The sequence below is a fragment of the Erinaceus europaeus genome, chromosome 6 (assembly GCF_950295315.1).
Source record: "Erinaceus europaeus chromosome 6, mEriEur2.1, whole genome shotgun sequence".
Taxonomy (NCBI): domain Eukaryota; kingdom Metazoa; phylum Chordata; class Mammalia; order Eulipotyphla; family Erinaceidae; genus Erinaceus; species Erinaceus europaeus.
In genome coordinates, this window is record NC_080167.1 from 2,518,396 (window position 1) to 2,539,820 (window position 21,425).

At 60.5% G+C, this 21,425-nt stretch overlaps 3 protein-coding genes across 9 annotated transcripts in view; 2 read left to right on the forward strand and 1 right to left on the reverse strand.

Annotated features, from left to right (window-relative positions):
* The window catches only part of LOC132539067 (KH domain-containing protein 3-like), a 45,919-nt gene extending 24,786 nt beyond the window's left edge, over positions 1-21,133 (forward strand). For 2 of the 3 annotated variants that reach the window (XM_060192908.1, XM_060192909.1), the window contains one exon: positions 20,734-21,132. The gene's annotated coding sequence lies outside the window, so the exon portion shown is untranslated. Of the gene's footprint in view, positions 1-20,733 lie in introns of all 3 variants that reach the window. The other variant, XM_060192910.1, reaches the window with a different exon arrangement.
* RASL10A (RAS like family 10 member A) lies at positions 9,046-13,001 on the forward strand. 4 transcript variants are annotated; one of them, XM_060192880.1, is made up of 4 exons: positions 9,046-9,229; positions 9,572-9,874; positions 10,592-10,716; positions 12,272-13,001. In XM_060192880.1, the coding sequence occupies exons 2-4, from the start codon at positions 9,656-9,658 to the stop codon at positions 12,537-12,539; spliced, it is 612 nt and encodes a 203-aa protein (XP_060048863.1). In that variant the 5' UTR covers positions 9,046-9,229; positions 9,572-9,655; the 3' UTR covers positions 12,540-13,001. The 4 variants fall into 4 exon arrangements, with proteins under 4 accessions (XP_060048863.1, XP_060048865.1, XP_060048866.1 ...); XM_060192882.1 differs by having other exon boundaries at positions 9,046-9,176; XM_060192883.1 differs by lacking the exon at positions 9,046-9,229 and adding an exon at positions 9,251-9,322.
* Positions 13,160-17,587, reverse strand: GAS2L1 (growth arrest specific 2 like 1). Of its 2 annotated transcripts, none has more exons than XM_060192879.1 (6): positions 17,464-17,587; positions 15,773-16,427; positions 15,175-15,282; positions 14,986-15,082; positions 14,710-14,881; positions 13,160-14,269 (listed from the first exon to the last, which is right to left on the reverse strand). In XM_060192879.1, the coding sequence occupies exons 2-6, from the start codon at positions 16,409-16,411 to the stop codon at positions 13,237-13,239; spliced, it is 2,049 nt and encodes a 682-aa protein (XP_060048862.1). In that variant the 5' UTR covers positions 16,412-16,427; positions 17,464-17,587; the 3' UTR covers positions 13,160-13,236. The 2 variants fall into 2 exon arrangements, with proteins under 2 accessions (XP_060048862.1, XP_060048861.1); XM_060192878.1 differs by having other exon boundaries at positions 14,965-15,082.
* Positions 21,134-21,425: the final 292 nt, after the last annotated feature.

Consider the following 21,425-nt stretch of genomic DNA (forward strand, 5'->3'; position numbering starts at 1 on the left):
CTTACTTAGCCTTTGGGTGGTGGTAGGAGGGACCTTCATGCGGTTTTAGCCATCTCCCTCCTGCCCAGCACAAAACCAAGACAACCCAAAGGTTAAAAACAAGGAAAGACGCAGAGTCTGAGCTCTGCTAGTCTTGGCGTCAGCGCACAGCGGCAGACAGCAGTCCTGCACGGCACACCCACGGGCCGCGGCTTCTGCTGTCAGTCAGTCTTCCTGCCTTTGTGGACTGTGGCTTCCTGGGGATGGACGTGCCACCCCAGCCAGTGCCCTGTACCCTCACTGAGGAGTCTTCTGCAGACAGTGTCCAGCCGCCCCAGGCCTGGTGGGAGCTGCAGGGCAGAGTCAGGTGTGATTTGCAGCTGGTAGCAGTTGTTGAAAAAAATCCCCAAACTGGGCAGTTGGTGCAGCCAGTAAAGTGCACGTGTCACCTTGCACAAGGACGCTGGCTCTAGCCCCTGGTCCCCACCTGCAGGGGGAGAGCTTCACGAGTGGTGAAGCGGGACTGCGGTTGTATCTCCCCCCTTTTTTTTGCCTCCAGGCTTATTGCCGGGACTCGGTACAGGCATAATCACCATCCTGCTGCTCCTGGCGGCCTTTCTTTTATTTTTCCCCCTCATTTTATTGGAAAAGACAGAGAAATTGAGAGAGGAGGAGAGAAAGACAGACACCTACAGACCTGCTTCACCACTTGTGAAGATGAAGATGCCTCCCGCAGGTGGGAGCTGAGAGCTTGTGCCTGATCCTTGTGCAGGTCCGTGCGCTTAGTGCTGTGCGCTTAGCTAGGTGTCCATCGTCTGGCCAGTTCTCCTCTGTCTCACCCTGCCCTGTTGATTTCTCTCTGTCGCTATCCAATAATAATAAATAATACAAATAGAAATTCCCAGACTGACTCCTCCCGCCGGAGCTGAGACTCTAGTCCCCACACCCTCACCGGTGGCTGTATCGGCTTCTGCCAGGCTGACGTGAAAAGCAACACCTTTCATGTTTCACACAAAACTGTTGCGATCCTTTCAAGCCTGGTATCCTCTTCTGTTGTTTGCTTAGTTTTGTTCATTTTAAACTTTTGGTTATCAGGGACCTGGCAGATGGCATCGTGGTTCTGCAAAAAGACTTTTTTTTTTAATATTTATTTTCTCTTTTTGTTGCCTTTTTTATTATTATTGTTGTTGTAGTTATTGATGTTGTCGTTGTTGGATAGGACAGAGAGAAATGGAAATGGACAGAAGCGAAGACAGAGAGGGGGAGAGAAAGACAGACACCTGCAGACCTGCTTCACCGCCTGTGAAGCGACTCCCCTGCAGGTGGGGAGCCGGGGGCTCGAACCGGGATTTTGACTCCGGTCCTTGTGCTTTGCGCCATGTGCGCTTAACCCGCTGCGCCACCGCCTGACCCTCTTTTAGTCCCTTTCTTATTGACTTGTCACTGTTTCTCATTTCTGCTGTGCTGCTTCTTATTCGTGCTAATTTGTGCTAGAGTGCTTTCTTTCCGGTCTTGGTTTTTTGTGTCTGCTCTGTTCCATCTGGACTTTATGTGGAGAACCAGAAAGGGTTCCAGCTCCTTTCCCCACACACTTACCCAGTTTTCTCCACACTGTTCACTGAATAATTCATCTTCCTCCCACAGATCTGAGATGCCATTATGTCTGCATATATTCTGGACTGGGAATGTGCCCATTAATTGGCCTCTACAAGTTTTTGTTTGGTTTTGTTCATTTATTTATTATTATTTTTTTATTTATTGCCTCCAGGGTTATTGCTGGGACTCGGTGCCTGCACCACAAATCCACTGCTCCTGGAGGCTATTTTTTCCCCTTTTGTTGCCCTTGTTATTGTATCGTTGTTGTAGTTATTATTATTATAGTTGTTATTGGTGTCATTGCTGGATAGGACAGAGAGAACTGGAAAGAGGAGGGGGAGAGAAAGACAGACACCTGCAGACCTGCTTCACCGCCTGTGAAGTGACTCCCCTGCAGGTGGGGAGCCGGGGCTCGAACTTGGATCCTTACTCTGGTCCTTGTGCTTTGCTCCATGTGCGCTTAACCCGCTGTGCTACCTCCCAGCCCCTTAGAGTGCCTTTTCCCATCCTTTTTATCCCATTTGAACTTTAGAACTAGTTTTTTGGGTTTTTTCTCCCCTCCAGGGTTATTGCTGGGACTCATTGCCAGCACCATGAATCCACGGCTCCTGGTGGCCATTTTTTCCATTTTATTGGACTGGACAGAAAGAAATTGAGATGGGGGATACAGGGACATCTGCAGACCTTTTTCTCTTTATAAATATTTTATTATAATGAGAAAGATACAGAGAGAGAAAGAGACCAGAGCACTGCTCAGTTTGGGACTATGGTGGTGCAGGGGATTGAACCTGGGATCTCAAAGCCTTGGGTTTAAAAGGCTTTTGCATAACTATTATGCTGTCTCTCCAGCCCCCCCCCCTTTTTTTTTTTTACCAGAGCACTACTCATCTCTAGCTTATGGTGGTTTAAGGGATTGAACCTGGGATTCTGGGGCCTCGGGCACGAGAGAGTCTCTTTGCATCACCATTACCCCTGGGCCTGCTTCCCTGCTTATGAAGCGTCCCCCCTGCAGGTGGGGAGCCGGGGGCTCGAACCTGGATCCTTGCTTGGGTCTTGGTGCTTCATACTATGCACGCTTAACTGCCATTGACCAGCCCCTCTTCAACCCAAACTCTTAAGCCCCCCCCCCCTTCTTTTTTCTGACTTTGAACTTCACCCATGCATGGTTTCACTGCTCCTAGGTAAAAAATTTCATTTCGGAGGTTGGGGATGGGGGTGGAGAAGATAGTGTAATGGATATGCAGAGACTCACGCCTGATGCTCTGAAGTCTCAGGTTCAATCTTGAACCACCAGAAGCCACAGCTGGTTTAAAAAAAAAAAATCATTTTCATAAAAAGGCAAGGAGGAAAAAAAAAAAGGCAAGGAGGAAAAAAATAAAATAATTTTTTTTAAAAAAAAGGCAGGGTGGTCTGGTAGGTGGCACAGTGGATAAAGTGTTGGACTCTCAAGCTATGAGGTCCCGAGTTCAATCCCCAGCAGCACATGTACCAGAGTGATATTTGTTTCTTTCTCTCCTATCCCTCTCATTAATAAATAAATAAATAAAATATATTTTTTTAAATGCAGGGAGAGGCACAGTGGATAAAGTATCGGACTCTCCAGCATGAGGTCCCGAGTTCAGTCCCAGACAGCACATGTACCAGAGTGATGCCTGGTTCTTTCTCTCTCTCCTATCTTTCTCATTAATATATAAATAAAACTTTTTATTTTTTATTAATATTTATTTATTCCTTTTTGTTGCCTTATTGTTGTAGTTATTATTGTGGTTATTACTGATGTCGTCATTGTTGGATAGGACAGAGAGAAATGGAGAGAGGAGGGGAAGACGGGGGAGAAAGACAGATACCTGCAGACCTGCTTCACCGCCTGTGAAGCGACTCCCCTGCAGGTGGGGAGCTGGGGGCTCAAACCGGGATCCTTATGCCAGTCCTTGTGCTTTGTGCCACGTGCGCTTAACCCGCTGTGCTACCTACTGCCTGGCTCCCAAATCTTTAAGATTTTATTTATTGGGGGTCGGGCGGTAGCGCAGTGGGTTAAGCGCACGTGGCAGGGACCTGCGTGAGGATCCCAGTTCGAGCCCCCAGCTCCCCATCTGCAGGGGAGTCACTTCACAGGTGGTGAAGCAGGTCTGCAGGTGTCTATCTTTCTCTCCCCCTGTCTTCCCCTCCTCTCTCCATTTCTCTCTGTCCTGTCCAACAGCAAACAACATCAACAACAATGATAATGACCACAACAAGGCTACAACAACAAGGGCAACAAGAGAGGAAGGGGGTGGCCTCCAGGAGCGATGGATCCGTGGTGCAGGCACTGAGCCCCAGCAGTAACCCTGGAGGCAAAAAAAAAAAGATTTTATTTATTTAAAGATTTTATTTATTAATTAGAAAGATAGGAGAGAGAGAAAGAACTAGATATCACTCTGGTCCATGTGCTGCCGGGCATTGAACTCGGGACCTCATGCCTGAAAGTCCAAAGCCTCATCACTGCACCACCTCCCGGACCACAAGAAATAAAATCTTAAATAAATTTTAAAAAAAGGCAGGGAGATAGGAATAGCCTGCTGCACCCGTCATCCATGAAGTGGCCTGGGCCCTTTCCATGTGCTCCACGTGGTGCCTGGCGCAAGCACAGGGGCTCATGCCTTTGGGCTGACTCTGGTGAAGGAGCTCTCAGGCCCTGTCAACTGGTTCTTTTTCCATGTTTATTTCTGGTCCAGTATGTATAGACACATATGTACACATACATTTATGGTGTCAGTGTTTATAAATGTATTCTGATTTTAATGCATATTAATACAGGAATAGCATTTATATAAGTTTTCAAAAATCACAAGTGATTTAAGACGAAACTGCAGACTGCACAGATTTCACTAGCTTTCCCACTCACGCCCTCCCGTTTTCAAATCCCGCCCTCATGTTGCCCTCATGTTCAAAATCCTCTGGTTTCTGACAGTGTTTCAGACTTTGTTTTTCAAGACCTGACAATTTGTGGGAGTAGCAGTCAGTCTGTTGGGGACGGAGTGAGTGAGTGAGTGAGTGAGTGTGAGAGTGTGTGTGTGTGTGTGTGTGTGTTTTCTCTGATGTTTTTAAACTGCTGGTTAGACTAGGGCTGTGTGTTTCTAGGAAGATCACAGAGGTGGCTTCTTGCTGTGTCCTGTGTAGGGGTTCTTGTTCCCTGCTAGGCCCCGAGTGCAGCCTGCTGGGTGGGAGTGGGGGCAGGGAGGCCCCCGCAAAGTAGGTGTGTTCTCTGTATCTGTCTGCCTAGTCCAACTTTCACATCAGTCTGGGCTCTGGAATATTAATAGTTTGGGTTGAATCCCAAACCACATGATTTCCTTGCTCGAACTGTTCCAGTGCTGCCCAGTGGCAGCCCTCTGTCCCTCTCCCTCTGACATTCCGACACCCTCTGGTTCTTACTCCCGGGCAGTAGAGAGGCCCCAGGTGCCTCTCGCCCGTGTCCGGCCCCAAAACCAGCCCTTCCCCAAGGAGCCTGTTTCCTCCTAGAGAGCAGCCCAGTAGCCCAAGGCCAGCTGAGTGCGACAGGCCCTGCCCACTGCACTTTGTCCCAGCAACTCCGTGAAGGCCACACCGCGTGCGCCCTCTGCTCAGAAGGCAACCAGGGCTCAGAAAGTTTCAGTTCCTTGCACTGAGGAGACCCCACCTTCTGAGGAAGAGGCTTCAAACTCAAGGTCTCGGGAGTCGGGCGGTAGTACCGCAGGTTAAGCGCATGTGGCGCAAAGCGCAAGGACCGGCTTAAGGATCTCGGTTCCAGTCCCTGGCTCCCCACCTGCAGGGGAGTCGCTTCACAGGCGGTGAAGCAGGTCTGCAGGTGTCTGTCTTTCTATCCCCCTCTCTGTCTTCCCCTCCTCTCTCCATTTCTTTCTGTCCTATCCAACAATGACGACATCAATAGCAACAATAATAACTACAACAATAAAACAACAAGGGCAACAAAAGGGAATAAATAAAATAAAAATTAAAAAAAAACAACTCAAGGTCTCTCTAGGGGCCCAGGGGCCCGGAAGCCCTGCCCTGAGCCTCCCCTCCTGCGTCCTGGTGGCCCCAGGAAGACCTCATGGGCCTGCAGGTGTCCTCGTCACCTGAGCTCAGGGGAGCGACTGCTGGAACAGTGGCTGGGCCTGTGTCTCTGGGAGAGGAGAGGACAGGCCATGGCAGTACAAAATGATGGGAACAGAAGCAGCAACTGGACCGTCTGGGAAGGAGCCAGGTGGCAAAGATCAGGACATCGGTGGGGATAGGGCAGCGAACTGGGGGATAGAGTTCTCCACGTGGTTCCAGCCCAGCCCAGCGTTCCCTGTGGCTCTGTCCTTAGACTCTGGCTCTGAAGCATCACTGCTCGGCTGCTGGCTGGCTTCCCCAAGCCAGGGAGGATGGCAGTGTGTAGGCTCACCAGCACTCCCACTCACACCCACCCGTTTCCAGTCCCACCCTCGTGTTCACAATCCTCTTGTGATAGTTTTTCAGACTTTCTTTTTCTTTTTTTTTTTGAATATTTATTTTATTCCCTTCTTTTTTTTGCCCTTTTTTTATTGTTCTAGTTATTATTGTTGTTACTGATGTCATCATTGTTGGATAGGACAGAGAGAAATGGAGAGAGGAGGGGAAGACAGAGAGGGGGAGAGAAAGACAGACACCTGCAGACCTACTTCACCGCCTGTGAAGTGACTCCCCTGCAGATGGAGAGCCAGGGGCTTGAACCGGGATCCTTACTCCAGTCCTTGCTCTTTGCACCACCTGCGTTTAATCTGCTACGCTACCATCTGACTTCCACGACTTTTTCTTTTTTTAAAGATTTTATTTAGGGGCAGGGGTATACAGCATAATGGTTCTGCAAAGAGACTCTCATGCCTGAGGCTTCAAAATCCCAGGTTCAATCCCCTGCACCACCATAAGCCAGAGCTGAGTAGTGCTCGGGCATAAAAAAAAAAAAAAAAAGATTTTTATTTAGTTGTCTGGGAGATGGCACAAAAAGCATTAGACTCTCAAGTATGAGGTCTTGAGTTTGATCCCTGGTAGCACATGTACCAGAGTGATATCTGGTTCTTTCTCTATTTCTCCTCTCTTTCTCATAAATGAAATATCTTAAAATTTATTTATTTCGGGACTGGGTGATGGCACACCTGGTTGACCGAATGTCACAGTGCACAAAGACCCGGGCTCGAGCCCCTGGTCCCCACCTGCAGGGGGAAAGCTTTGCGAATGGTGGAGCAGGGCTGCAGGGGTCTCTCTCCCTATCACCCCCCTTCTCTCTCAGTTTCTGGCTGTCTCTATCCAATAAATAAAGATTTAAAAGATTATTTTTATTTTGTGGTCCGGGAGGTGGTGCAGTGGTAAAGCACTGGACTCTCAAGCATGAGGTCCCGAGTTCGATCCCCGGCAGCACATGTGCCAGAGTGATGTCTGGTTCTTTCTCTCTCCTATCTTTCTCATAAATCTTTAAAAAATTATTTATTTATTAATGAGAACAATAGGATGAGAGAAAGAACCGGACGTCACAGGGCTGGGTGGTGGCACACCTGGTTAAGCGCACACATTGCAGTATCCAAGGACCCGAGTTCAAGCCCCTGGTCCCCACCTGCAGGGGGAAAGCTTCATGAGCCGTGAAGGGGCTGTTTTTACAGGGGTCTCTGTTTCTCTCCCTCTCTATCTTCACCTTCTCTCTCAATTTGTCTCCATCTAATAATAAATGAACAGAGGTTTGAAAAATAAAAAAGAAAGAAAGAACCAGGCATCACTCTGGCACATGTGCTGCCGGGGATTGAACTCAGCACCTCATGCTTGAGAGTCCCAATGCCTTATCCACTGTGCCACCTCCCACACCACCAGACTTTGCTTTTCAAGACCTGACAGTTTGGGGGAGTGGGAGGGGGTGGTGCCTCAGACCACCGCCTGGCACTGCCACCACCCGGCCCTTTCCCTCTCTCCCTCCCCTCCTCTCTGATTCTCTCTGTCCTGCCCAATAAAATGCTCCTCCAGGAGCAATGGGTTTGAAGTGCCCACACCAAACCCCAGCGATAACCCTGGAGGCAAAAAAAATAAAGTGAAGTCAGGAGGCTTCAGAGGACAGGCCCCCAGCGCTGGCTCCCAAGGGTGGGCCTGGCAGAGGGGGTGTCAGGGGAGGCCTCAAGCCAGGCCTCGGTCTCCATCCTGCCCAGGGCCAAAGGGAAGAGGGACTAGCTTACTCCCGGCCTTGGGCCTGAGTCAGCGTTCAGACTCAGATCTGCAGAGAGAGGGGGGGGGGGGGGTGTGCTCAGGGAGGACAGAGGGACCACCAGGCAGGTGGGATCGCTGTGTTTGCCCACCTGGGACACCTGTGGCCGCACCTGTGGTTCGGAGCCCCGCAGTGGGTGAGGCCACATGAAAGCAGAGCAGAGGGGAGTCAGGCGGTAGCGCAGCGGGTTAAGCGCACAAACCGCAGGGACCGGCGTAAGGATCCCGGTTCGAGCCCCCGGCTCCCCACCTGCAGGGGAGTCGCTTCACGGGTGGTGAAGCAGGTCTGCAGGTGTCTGTCTTTCTTTCCCCCTCTCTGTCTTCCCCTCCTCTCTCCATTTCTCTCTGTCCTATCTAACAACGACAGTAACAACAATAATAACTACAACAATAAAACAAGGGCAACGAGAATAAATAAAATAATTTTTTTTTTTTTAAAAAAGGATCCTACTATAGGGTAATGGGGGTGGGGACACAGATTTAAAAAAACAAACAAAAAATAGAGCCGATGCAGCCGCACCCCTCCTTGCCCCAGCCCGCCCGCCTCCACACACCCCTGCTCCCGGGAGGCCAGCCGTGGGCTGAGCGGGAAGCCGCAGGTGGGCGCCGCCCCGACCCCCCCCCCCGCAGGTCGCGGCTCCGGTTGTGTCACCGCGTCACGTGCCGAGCAGGGCCCAAGGTCACGCGGCGGGGGAGTGGCCGGCGCCTGGGGGGCAGGGTCCCCGCGCCCCCTCCCCTCCCCTCCCCGCCGGTTACCTCATCGCCGCCCCCGGCCCCGCTGCTGCGCTCGCCGCCGCCGGCTGGGCGGACCCGGGAGGAGGGAGGTGGCGCGCAGACAGAGACCCGCCGGCTGCTTCCCGGAGCCCGCGGCGCTCAGCGAGGGTGCCGGGTGCTGGGCGAGGGTGCCGGGTGCTGGGCGAGGGTGCCGGGTGCTGGGCGAGGGAGGGTGCCGGGTGCTGGGCGAGGGAGGGTGCCGGGTGCTGGGCGAGGGTGCCGGGTGCTGGGCGAGGGTGCCGGGTGCTGGGCGAGGGTGCCGGGTGCTGGGCGAGGGAGGGTGCCGGGTGCTGGGCGAGGGAGGGTGCCAGGTGCTGGGCGAGGGTGCCGGGTGCTGGGCGAGGGAGGGTGCCGGGTGCTGGGCGAGGGAGGGTGCCGGATTCGGGGCGCTTGACAGTGCAGAGTAAGGGGGTGCTCGGCGGGGGACGCCGGGTTAGGTGGGGGCCCGCTCGGCAGGACTCACAGGCAGGAGGCGCAGGGTAAGAGGCGCAGGGCAGGGGCACAGGGCAGGGGCTCAGGGTAAGAGGCGCAGGGCAGGGGCGCAGGGCAGGGGCTCAGGGTAAGAGGCGCAGGGCAGGGGCGCAGGGCAGGGGCTCAGGGTAAGAGGCGCAGGGCAGGGGCGCAGGGCAGGGGCACAGGGCAGGGGCTCAGGGTAAGAGGCGCAGGGCAGGGGCACAGGGCAGGGGCTCAGGGTAAGAGGCGCAGGGCAGGGGCGCAGGGCAGGGGCACAGGGCAGGGGCTCAGGGTAAGAGGCGCAGGGCAGGGGCACAGGGCAGGGGCGCAGGGTAAGGCGCAGGGCAGGGGCGCAGGGCAGGGGCTCAGGGTAAGAGGCGCAGGGCAGGGGCATAGGGCAGGGGCGCAGGGTAAGGCGCAGGGCAGGGGCGCAGGGCAGGGGCACAGGGCAGGGGGCGCAGGGTAAGGCGCAGGGCAGGGGCGCGGGGCAGGGGGCGCAGGGCAGGGGCGCAGGGCAGGGGGCGCAGGGCAGGGGGCGCAGGGCAGGGGCGCAGGGCAGGGGCACTCGCGGGCAGGGGTGGGGGCGCAGGCCGCCCATGAGGCTCCCCGGCGCGGGGCGCGGGCCATGGGGGGCAGCCTGCGGGTGGCCGTGCTGGGCGCCCCGGGCGTGGGCAAGACGGCCATCATCCGCCAGTTCCTGTTCGGAGACTACCCCGAGCGCCACCGGCCCACGGACGGGCCGCGCCTCTACCGGCCCGCGGTGCTGCTCGACGGCGCCGTCTATGACCTGAGCATCCGCGACTGCGCCGGCGCGGACCCGGGTCCGAGCCCCGGGGGGCAAGAGGTAACCGCTCCGGGGCGGCCGGGTGCTGGGTGGCGGGGCCCCCGCACGTCTGTCCGCTCTGAGCTCCAAGGGGCAGGAGGGTGGCCTGGTGCGGGATCTGTCCTGTGGGTCGCTGTCTTGTTCCTCTGACCTGGAGCGAAGACTCAGATGCAGGACAGACTTTGAAACTGATGCCCGGGAGCCAGGCGGTGGCAGCGGGCTGAGCGCAGGTGGCACAAAGCACAAGGACCGGCGTGAGGATCCCAGTTCGAGCCCCAGGCTCCCCACCTGCAGGGGAGTCGCTTCACAGGCGGTGAAGCAGGTCTGCAGGTGTCTGTCTTTCTCTCCCCTTCTGTCTTCCCCTCCTCTCTCCATTTCTCTCTGTCCTGTCCAACTACAACGACATCAATAACAACAACAATAAAACAGCATGGGCCACAAAAGGGAATAAATAGAAAAAAATAAAAAAGAAACTGATGCTTCAGAGAGGTATCAAAGTAGGCAGGATTTAGCAGGGCTTCCTGGAGGAGGTGGCATTTGGCCTGCGCCTGGGAGACTGAAGCTGACTTAGAGGCGTGGGGGCCAGGTTCCGGGTGGGAAAGGGCCGGGGCAGGGCGGCCTGGCCGCGGATCTGGGAGCGCAGGAGAGAGGGGCGGTGGGACCGCGGGCACAGGTCTGCAGGCCTGGGGAGAGGACGCGGTGGCCGGGAAGGACAGCAAACCCGCCTCTCGTGCGCAGGAGGGGACGGGCCAGAAGGACTGGGGCCTGCAGGACACGGACGCCTTCGTGCTGGTCTACGACATCTGCAGCCCCGACAGCTTCCACTACGTGAAGGTGCTGCGGCAGCGCATCGCGGAGACCAGGTGGGCGGGGTGGGGGGCGGCCGGGGTGGGGGGCTTTGCTGGGGGCGGCCCGGGTGGGGGGCTTTGCTGGGGGCGGCCGGGGTGGGGGGCACTGCTGGGGGCAGCCCAGGTGGGGGGCTTTGCTGGGGGCGGCCGGGGTGGGGGGCTTTTCTGGGGGCAGCCCGGGTGGGGGGCTTTGCTGGGGGCGGCCGGGGTGGGGGGCTTTTCTGGGGGCAGCCCGGGTGGGGGGCTTTGCTGGGGGCGGCCGGGGTGGGGGGCTTTTCTGGGGGCAGCCCGGGTGGGGGGCTTTGCTGGGGGCAGCCCGGGTGGGGGGCACTGCTGGGGGCGGCCGGGGTGGGGGGCACTGCTGGGGGCAGCCCGGGTGGAGGGCTTTGCTGGGGGCAGCCGGGGTGGGGGGCACTGCTGGGGGCAGCCCAGGTGGAGGGCTTTGCTGGGGGCAGCCGGGGTGGGGGGCACTGCTGGGGGCAGCCCGGGTGGGGGGCACTGCTGGGGGTAGCCCGGGTGGGGGGCTTTGCTGGTGCGGCCGGGGTGGGGGGCTTTGCTGGGGGCAGCCGGGGTGGGGGGCCTTGCTGGGGGCGGCCGGGGTGGGGGGCACTGCTGGGGGCGGCCGGGGTGGGGGGCACTGCTGGGGGCGGCCGTGGTGGGGGGCACTGCTGGGGGCAGCCCGGGTGGGGGGCACTGCTGGGGGCAGCCCGGGTGGAGGGCTTTGCTGGGGGCAGCCCGGGTGGGGGGCACTGCTGGGGGCAGCCCGGGTGGGGGGCACTGCTGGGGGCAGCCCGGGTGGGGGGCTTTGCTGGTGCGGCCGGGGTGGGGGGCTTTGCTGGGGGCAGCCCGGGTGGAGGGCACTGCTGGGGGCAGCCGGGGTGGGGGGCACTGCTGGGGGCAGCCCGGGTGGGGTCTTTGCTGGGGGCAGCCGGGGTGGGGGGCACTGCTGGGGGCAGCCGGGGTGGGGGGCACTGCTGGGGGCGGCCGGGGTGGGGGGCACTGCTGGGGGCAGCCCGGGTGGGGTCTTTGCTGGGGGCAGCCGGGGTGGGGGGCACTGCTGGGGGCGGCCGGGGTGGGGGGCACTGCTGGGGGCGGCCGGGGTGGGGGGCACTGCTGGGGGCGGCCGTGGTGGGGGGCACTGCTGGGGGCGGCCCGGGTGGGGGGCACTGCTGGGGGCAGCCCGGGTGGGGTCTTTGCTGGGGGCAGCCGGGGTGGGGGGCACTGCTGGGGGCAGCCCGGGGTGGGGGGCACTGCTGGGGGCGGCCGGGGTGGGGGGCACTGCTGGGGGCGGCCGGGGTGGGGGGCACTGCTGGGGGCGGCCGTGGTGGGGGGCACTGCTGGGGGCGGCCCGGGTGGGGGGCACTGCTGGGGGCGGCCCGGGTGGAGGGCACTGCTGGGGGCAGCCCGGGTGGGGGGCACTGCTGGGGGCGGCCCGGGTGGGGGGCTTTGCTGGGGGCTTCTCAGGGGCGGGGGCTTGAGGGGCGCAGAGCTCGTGTGGGCTGCGGGGCGGGGGCGGTGTGCAGACGGCGGCCTCGGGCGGACCGCAGCACCCTCACCCCTGTGGCCCCAGGCCGGCGGGAGCCCCCGAGGCGCCCATCCTGGTGGTCGGCAACAAGCGGGACCGGCAGCGGCTGCGCTTCGGGCCCCGGCGGGCGCTGGCCGCACTGGTGCGCAGGGGCTGGCGCTGCGGCTACCTCGAGTGCTCGGCCAAGTACAACTGGCACGTGCTGCGCCTCTTCCGGGAGCTGCTCCGCTGCGCCCTGGTCCGCGCGCGCCCCGCACACCCCGCGCTGCGCCTGCAGGGGGCGCTGCACCCGGCGCGCTGCATCCTCATGTGACTGCGGCGGCGCGGACCGCCGGGCCCGGATTGGCCGAGACCGCCCAGCCCTCCTCGGATTGGCCGGGACGGGGCCGCTTCCTGATTGGACGAGAAGCGCTCCCGTCTCCTAGGCGACGGCCTCTGGGATTCTCATTGGGTGGCGGCCGGGGCTACAGGGATGCGGCGGAGGGATGCGCTGGGGCCCGCGGGCCTTCGTGGAGAAGCTGCAGCCGTCCTCCCCGGAGGCAATAAAAGGGAATCTCACACGTGCCTGACGTTTCCGGGGTGGGCGGGACTCTTCATCCCCGAGACTCGCCCCCTCCCCCCGCAGCTAGGCGACTCCAAGGGGCTCACCCCAACCTGCGGCGGCCCCTCGCCCGCTGCCCCCCCCAAAAGGGCGTGATGGCCACGGGCTGCACCCCTCAAAGCGGACACACCGGTGGCTGAAACCGAACTTTACTGTCAGGCTCTGCAGGCCGCAGGACTCGGGAGGGGTCCTTGGCGGCGCCGCACCCCTAAGGCATTCAATAATGTTAGTCATTAAATAGCGATGCTCGGATGCTCGTCCCCCAAAGGAATGTATGGCGAGCGAGATGTGTTCCCAAGGGGCCCGTGAGGTCTGCCCCCACGAGGCGGGAGGGGCGGCTCCCTGATGCGAGGGGTTAAGGCCACAAAGGAAGAGGAGGGGTGGGGGCTGGGACGGCAGGGCTGGCCTGTCACATCCAGGAGCCGGGCTCAGCCTGGGGGGTGACAGACTGCAAGGCGTGCCAGGCCCCTTGCTCGGCAGGTTCCGATGGGCGCCGGGGGCCCCGGGGCGTGGGGATGCGTGAGGGCTTTCTGTCTGGCTGTGTGTCCATGCGGCCCCGAGCACAGGTCCTCAGAGGCTCCGGGTTGGCCAGGAGGCTCCTGGGTGCCTCTGCTGGGCCCCCCACTCCTGGGCAGGGGCTGCCTTCGTCAGAAGAGCTGGACAGAGCTGGGGCTCGGGGCCCAGGCTGCCCGTTGGCCACCCGCCCACAGTCCCCAGGCTGGCCACACTTGCTGCCCAGGATGCAGAGGGAGGACGAGGAGGAGCTGGAAGAGCAGTAGGCAGAGTCAGGGGCTGGGGTGTCTGGGGCTCGGGCTGGGTCTGGGGCGGGCCCAGGGGGACTCTGGCTGGCAGTGGCCTCCAGGGCCCGGGCATTGGCCAGGAACTCTTCTTCCAGCCTCTGGAACAGCTGCTGCTCTTCGTGGGGGTCCAGCTGCAGTGGTGTGCGGAAGACGCTGGCCGGCATAGTGCCCATCTCGGGGCTGGGGCCCCGGGGTGGTCGGGGGGCTGCGGGGCTGCGGGCTCGGGGGACCTGGGGGGCTGCGGGGCTGCAGGCTCGAGGGGTCCTGGGGCTACTCCTGCCGGCGTCTCCCCTTACCCCTGTGACCCATGAATGCTGCCCATCTCGGTCCCTTTGCACTAGCAAGACTGCCTGCTCCTCACGGCTCTGGCTCCGGGCTCGACGGGCAGGGCTGGGCGCTGGTGGCCGGGCACCCCTGCCTCCAGGGGCCCCTTGGGGGCGCCCCCGATCCAGCCGGTCTCGGGATTGGCTGCGTGGGGCGGGGGGCCGCCGTGGAGAGGCTGGGGGACCTGTAGTCAGCCACCGGCTGGGCCGCTCCTCACTGCGGCCACCCAGGGGACCGCTCTGGGCGGAGGAGGCTGAGGAGTCGCTGTCCCCGGAGTGGCGACGGGAGCGGGGGTGAGGGGGCAGCTGGTCCCGGGGCCTGGGGCAGGGGAATAAGAGAGAGGGGCATCATGGAGGGGCCAGGCCCTGTGGGCAGCAGGGCCTTTGGGGGCGGTCCTGGCTCTGTCCTGGGGACTTCCAGGGAGAAGTGAGACTCAGCGGCAGCTTCCTGCTCCAGCCCCCACCCCCAATACCGCCCCCAGGCAGCGGAAGAGGCAAGGCCTCAGCCCGGCTCCCCCACCCCCAGGCCTCTGGTTCCAGGCCTAGCAGGCCAGAAGGAAGCTGGGCGACTGGCCGGCACCCAGCCCAGGGCCCGCCCAGCTGTGTTGTTGGTTTGGTGGCGTTACCATGGAGATGGGAAGTGGGGCCCGCCCCCATGGGGAGCCTTCCCAGGGCCTGAGTCACGCTGGAGCAGGCTCCTTTGTCATCCAGGCCCAGCAGACACCCCCCGGGGCGCCCCTGGGCCCTCCTGCCTCTCACCTGAGCGGGGCCTCGGACCCGTCTTTTGAGCTGCGGATGCTCATGGGTGTCGCCTCTGACCTGGAGCCTCGACGGTCGCCTCCGGGCACAGGGCTTCCTGCTCGGGGGCTGGGGCTGGGTGACACCCTCTGCGGGGAGAAGGTGTGGGCCCTCTGCGAGGCAGGGCGGTGGGCTGTGGGGGGAAGGGGTGGCTGGTGAGTGCGGGGCCAGGAGAGCCCGCACCTGCCGCCCCCCGCCCCCCCCCCCCCCCCGCACCTGCCGCCCGCCCGCACTGACCACTGGAGGCGCAGCGGCAGGGGTCATGCTTGTCCAGGTAGTGTTCCAGGGTGTCCCAGCCGCCGCCCACACGCACCATCACGTGGCTCCTGAGCACCTGTGGGAGACAGGGTGGGTGCCAGTGGGTGAGCAGAGCCCCGGCTGCCTGCCCCCCCCCCCCACCCAGCCCTGCCCTACGAGGGCGCTTACCCTCACGAAGATGAGCGAGCTGGAGTCTCCCACACGGTACTTGCCCTCCGACACCTTGATCATGGGGAACTGGTCCGGGCAGGTGCAGTGGGCTAGGATCTCCCGCACCTGGGGACCCGGAGGGGCGGCAGGCATCAGGGGGAGCGGGGCCTCTGGGTCACTCATGCCTACGTCCCCGCTGGACCTCTTCAGCCCGCCCCGCCGCTCGGTACAAAGGGAGCTGCCAGGCCGGCCCTGTGGGTAACACACACACACACACACACACACACACACACACACACGAACCCGCAGCAGTGGAACCTTGGTGACCCCAGCCAAGACAGGGTGAAGGGGAGCCTCTGCCCCCGCGGATGGCGGGGTGGGGTGGGGTGGGGGAGACGGGCACACCGCGGCCCCAAGGCCCGATAAGGTGGAAACTCTGGGCCTGACCGCGGGAGTGCCCTGGGTGTCAGGGCAGCTGCGGGGGAGTCCTCTGCCCTGAGCTCAGCTGCGGCCCGGGGGTGGGGTGGCCGGATCAGCCAGGTCCAGGCGGGTGGGGGGGAGCAGCAGTGTGGTGGGGGGCCGGCCCAGACCCCTGTGCCCAGGGCCCAGGACTCACCAGCTCGTCCAGGTTCTTCAGGTCACTGAGAGTCATGCGGGGGCCGCGGGCGGGCGCCCCAGGGGTCGTGGCCGACCCTAAGCCATGCTCCCCGGAGTCGTGCTCCCCCGGGCTGAGGGGGCAGGGGGGGCCTCGCAGCTCCTGCTCGATCTCCTGCTCCAGCTGCACGAGGCGGGGGGCCAGCAGCCCCAGGCGGGCCCCGCGCCGCGCCACCTCCAGCAGGCAGAGCACCACGCTCTTCTCGTTCTTGCGCAGCACCAGGTCCTCCGTCTCGAACATGAGCACCTCGGGTACGCCCAGCTCGGCGCGGCACCAGCCGATGAAGGTGGCCACGTTGTCGCGGGCCACGAAGGAGCCGGGGGCCACGCCGCGTGCCTGGAAGGATACCCCACGGGCGGGACGGGCGGCCGCCAGAGCCCGGGCCGCCTCGGCCACGGCGTTGGCATGGCGGCACAGCGTGGTGCCCGTGGCCAGCCCCGCCAGGAAGTCGTCCCCGCCGCCCGGCAACCCCAGGCCATACAGGGCGTTGAGCCACTCGGCCAGGTCCTCCTTCATGGCCTCCACGTAGGCCTCGCTTGAGCGGAAGGGCCGCACACTCTTGGCCGCCGCACCCTCGATGCCCGCCACTGGGTCCGCCATGCCTGGGCTTGGGAGGCTGCGGGGGAGGAGAGGGGTCAGGGCCGAGGGACCTGTCAGTCCAGGCTGGGGGGGGGGGTGGGAGGATGGGGGGATGGCCCAGAGCCCCACCAGGGCGTGAGGGGGGACGGGCCAGAGACCGCCATCAAGCCAGGCCTTGGGGGAGAGGACAGGGGTCAGGGCCGAGGGACCTGTCAGTCCAGGCCTGGGGTGGGTGGGTGGGATCAGGTCAGGGTCCAGGGACCTCCAGGCCCAGAGGCCAGAGACCCTCATCAGGCCAGGCCTTGGGGGGTCGGGGATAGGGGGACGGCCCAGAGCCCCACCAGGCCCAGAGGGGGGACAGGGGCCAGGGGCCAGGGACCCCATCAGGCCCAGAGGGGGACGGGGCCAGAGACGCCCATCAGGCCAGGCCTGGTGCTTGGAGGGAGGCGCAGGCTAGCGGGACAGAGGTCAGGGCCCAGGGACCCCATCAGGCCAGGCCTTGGGGGGGAGGACAGGGGTCAGGGCTGAGGGACCTGTCAGTCCAGGCCGGGGTGCGGGGGGAATCCGGTCAGGGTCCAGGGAACCCCCCAGGCCCAGAGGGGGTCAGGGGCCAGGGACGCCCATCAGGCCAGGCCTTGGGGGAGAGGTCAGGGGTCAGGACCCAGGGACCTCATCAGGCCAGGCCTTGGGCGAGGGGAGGACAGGGGTCAGGACCTAGACGGGGCCCTGCCACGCCTGGGGGGGCCATGAGTCAGGGGGGCCATGGGTGAGGACCGAGCCTCAGTGTCCCCATCTGTGAAGTGGGCTCGGCCCGTGTCAGGGTGCCGGGAGGGCGCCACCCAGAGCTGCACCCCGGCCGCTGGGGTGTCGGTGCCCGGTCCCCCCACTGAAGGCTGAGTCGGGAGCCCAGGGCCTCGGCGAGAACCGGGGCCGGGTCCTCAGCCCTGGGGGAAAGGGTGTCACCTCCTCCGGGAAGGCCTCCGGCCGGCAGCCTGCGCAGGGACGGCCTCACCTGCGGGGACACTGGAGGCCCCGCACCCCGACGTCGCCCCCGCCCGGCCCCGCCCACTCACCTCTCACCCCGCGGGCCCGGGGGGCATCGCGCGGCCTGGTGCCGGTGGGTCCCCGCTGGGTCCCCGCTGGGTCCCCGCTGGGTCGCCGGTGGCTCCCGGATCCGCGGCTCCCGGCCCCGCCCACGCCCCGCCCACCTGGAATTCGGATCCGGAGGGGGCGGGGCGAGCTCTTAAAGGGGCCGCTGTCCGGACGCGCCGGGCCCCCGGGCCGACCCCACGCCGTCTGTCCCCCGCCTGGCCGGACACGGCCCCCGAGGCTCCGGACGCGCCCGGCCGAGTCACCTCCGCTGGGCGATAAGAGGGTGGAGGCTGCGGCCTGGGTGCGCGCCCAGGGCTTTCTTTTCTTTTTAAATATCGTCTTTATTAATTGACTGGGTAGACAGAGAAGTCCAGAGGGGGGCTGGGTGGTGGCGCACCTGGTTGAGCGCTCACGTTGCAGTGTGCAGGGACCCGGGTTCAAGCCCCCGTCCCCGCCGGCAGGGTGAAGCTTCACTAGCAGTGAAGCAGGGTTGCGGGTGTCGCTCTTTTTTTTTTTAGACGACATTTATTATTATTATTATTATTATTTCCTCTGGGGCTCGGGGCCTGCACTAGGAATCCACTGCTCCTGGAGGCCATTTTTTCCCATTTTGTTGCCCTTGCTGTTGTTATTGTTGCCATTACTGTTGTCGTTGGCTAGGACAGAGAGAAATGGAGAGAGGAGGGGAAGACAGAGAGGGGGAGAGACAGACAGACGCCTGCAGACCTGCTTCACCGCCTGTGAAGCGACTCCCCTGCAGGTGGGGAGCCGGGGGCTCGAACCGGGATCCTGACGCCGGTCCTTGTGCTTTGCGCCACCTGCGCTTAACCCGCTGTACTGCTGCCTGGCCTCCCTTTTAAAAAATTATTTTAATAAGGGAGAGAGAAAGACACAGTGAAAGACCAGAACCCTGCTCAGCTCTGGCTTATGGTGGTGCTGAGGATTGAACCAGAGACCTTGGAGTTTCAGCCCTCTCTCCCTATCTATCCCTCGCTTCTCAATTTCTCTCTGTCTCTGTCCAATAATGAATAAATAGAAAGAAATCAAGAAGGAAGGGGGAGAGAGGGAGAGCCACCTGCAGCCCTGCTTTGCCACTTACGAAGCTTCTTCCCCCGTGCAGGTGGAGAGCGGCAGCTTGAACCCGAGGCCTGGAGCACAGTAGGGTGTGCGCTCAGCCGGGTGTGTTATGGCCCAGTCCTGCCAGCTCAGAGCAGGGGAAGCTGGAGGGCTGTGCACACCACCTCCGCTATGCTTCTCTGCTTTTCTGTGGCCGGAGAGACAGTGACACGGTGCCAAGATGGCCCAGTGCCTCCGGTGTGGTGCTGGGGTTTGAATGTGTGCTGTGAGCAGGCCAAGCAAGCACCCTGCCTGCTGAACTAGTCGCTGGTCCTGGCTTCTCACAGTACCGTCACCATCGTCATCCTGGGTGCTGTTTCATTTATTTTTTATTATTTTAATTTTTTATATTTATTTTCCCTTTTGTTACCCTTGTTTTTTTTTTATTGTTGTTGCAGTTATTATTGTTGTTGTTACTGATGTCGTCGTTGTTGGGTAGGACAGAGAGAAATGGAGAGAGGAGGGGAAGACAGAGAGGGGGAGAGAAAGACAGACACCTGCAGACCTGCTTCACCTCCTGTGAAGCGACTCCCCAGCAGGTGGGGAGCCGGGGACTCGAACCGGGATCCTTATGCCGGTCCTTGTGCTTTGCGCCGCTGCGCTACCGTCAAGACTCCCGGTGCTGCTTTAGCCAGATTCCTGCTCAGCGCTGGCTGGTGGTGGTGCTGGGGAATGAACCTGAGCTTTTTGGCGCCTGGGGCATGAAAGGCTTTTTGTTGAACGTTCTGTTATCTCAGGCATGAGGCCTCAGGTTTAATCTGCCGTTGCCTGTTGTGGAGTGATGCCCTCCCTCCTTCTGTCTGTCCCTCAATTTGGTAGACACAGAACATGAGATAGAAGGAGGGGCCCCACCTGTGGGGGAAGCTTCGCGAGAGGTGAAACAGGGCTGCAGCTGTCTCTCTTTCTCTCTCCATCTCCCCCTCAATTTCTCCTCTCTGTCCAATAATAGAGAAATAAATAATAAATCTTAAAAATAAATCAAGACGTGAAGCACAGGGACCGGTATAAGGATCTCGGTTCCAGCCCCGGCTCCCCACCTGCAGGGGAGTCGCTTCACAGGCGGTGAAGCAGGTCTGCAGGTGTCTGTCTTTCTCTCCGCCTCTCTGTCTTCCCCTCCTCTCTCCGTTTCTCTCTGTCCTAGCCAACAACAACAACATCATCAACAATAAAAAACAAGGGCAAAAAAGGGAAAATAAATATTTTTTTTAAAAATCAAGAAAATAAATCTTTGATCTCCCCCTTTATTTATGGGAAGAGATGCTGGTCACCCGGCTTTGAGTCCCAGCTTTGCCTTAGCTGCTCTCACATGGTGGCTGAGCCTCACGCTGAGTTCTCCGTGTGGAGGTCTCGCTCTTGCTTCCTGAACAGCTGCTTGGCTGAGGGCTGGAAGTCAGTGCGCAGGACAAGCAGATTCAGTCAGAGGCTCCAACACTTGGGGAGGGCGAGGGTCCCCCTCCTGCTCAGGCTGGGGCCCACGGCTCACACAGGGTGGGGGGCAGGGTGCTGTCATGCGGCCGTCCACCCAGCTTGGGCACCTTGTCACAGAGAGGGACTCTTCACGGGAGCTTTGTGCCCTGAAACCTTGTGTCGACATTGCGCCACCTCCCCCGGTCAGTGGCCTGACTGGGAATGTGGCATTACTCAGAGCCGGGAGACCAGGCAAAAGGCCGCCTATGCTGTAGGTTCACCACTCCGCCATGTTGCTACTCAGAGAAGAACAAGGGGGCCAGGTGCTGGTACACCTGGTTAAGTGCTCATATTACAGTGCACAAGGACCCAGGTTCAAGCCCCTGGTCCCCACCTGCAGGGGAAAAGCTTCACAAGTGGTGAAGCAGGGCTGCAGCTGTCTCTCTCCACCTCCCCTCTCAGTTTCTGTCTCTATCAAATAATGAATAAAATTATTTATTCATTAATAATAATTAATGGACAGGGATAGATAGCGTAGTGGTTATGCAAAGAGATTCTCATGCCTGAGGCTCCAAAGCCCCAGGTTTAGCCCTCTGTACCACCACCAGCCAGAGCTGAACAGTTCTCTGGTTAAAAAAAGTAAAATAGGGAGTCAGGCAGTAGCACAAAGCGCAAGGACCTGCGTATTGATCCCGGTTCGAGCCCCCGGCTCCCCACCTGCAGGGGAGTCACTTCCCAGGCGGTGAAGCAGGTCTGCAGGTGTCTGTCTTTCTCTCCCCCTCTCTGTCTTCCCCTCCTCTCTCCATTTCTCTCTGTCCTGTCCAGCACTGAAGACATCAGTAATAACAACAACAACAATAAAAAATAAAATAAGATAAAAGAGGGAGAGAGAAAGAGGAAGACGTGGCAGGGTAGATAGCATAAAGGTTATGCTCATGCCTGGGCTCTGAAGTCCGAGGTTCCATCTCCTGCACCGCCATAAGCCAGAGCTGAGCAGTGCTCTGGTTCAAAATAAATAAAATAAAATAAAGAACGGAGAGAGAAAGATGCCTGCCACACCTCCCTGTGCTGCTTGGGCTTGAACCAGGGTCATTCATGGGTGTCGCCAGTCACCTGCCCTACCCAGCAGGCTCTCTCTCCAGCCCCTATACCGTGCTGTCTGTCCATTTTTGTTTTAAACTTTACAAGTACAAAGACTTTTAATGTGAAATTTTTGAGATGTAACAGTAGTTTATCCTTATATGGCAACATTAAAAAAAATTTATTTATAAAAAGGAAACACTGACAAGACCATAGGACAGATAAAAGGGGTACAACTCTACACAGTTCCCACCACCAGAACTCCGTATCCCATCCCCTCCCCTCACAGCTTTCCTATTCTCTATCCCTCTGGGAGCATGGACCCAGGGTCATTGTGGGT

What these genes read in the sequence shown, in the direction of transcription:
- RASL10A (XM_060192880.1), top strand. Translation starts at nt 9,656, where the DNA reads ATGGGGGGCAGCCTGCGGGTGGCCGTGCTGGGCGCCCCGGGCGTGGGC. An exon ending in CGAGCCCCGGGGGGCAAGAG is followed by an intron (nt 9,875 to 10,591) that starts GTAACCGCTCCG and finishes TCTCGTGCGCAG; the next exon opens with GAGGGGACGGGCCAGAAGGA. An exon ending in CAGCGCATCGCGGAGACCAG is followed by an intron (nt 10,717 to 12,271) that starts GTGGGCGGGGTG and finishes CTGTGGCCCCAG; the next exon opens with GCCGGCGGGAGCCCCCGAGG.
- GAS2L1 (XM_060192878.1), bottom strand. Translation starts at nt 16,411, where the DNA reads ATGGCGGACCCAGTGGCGGGCATCGAGGGTGCGGCGGCCAAGAGTGTG. An exon ending in TCAGTGCGGGCGGGCGGCAG is followed by an intron (nt 14,882 to 14,964) that starts GTGCGGGGGGGG and finishes TTCCCCCCACAG; the next exon opens with CCCACCGCCCTGCCTCGCAG. An exon ending in GGGTCCGAGGCCCCGCTCAG is followed by an intron (nt 14,270 to 14,709) that starts GTGAGAGGCAGG and finishes CCCCTGCCCCAG; the next exon opens with GCCCCGGGACCAGCTGCCCC.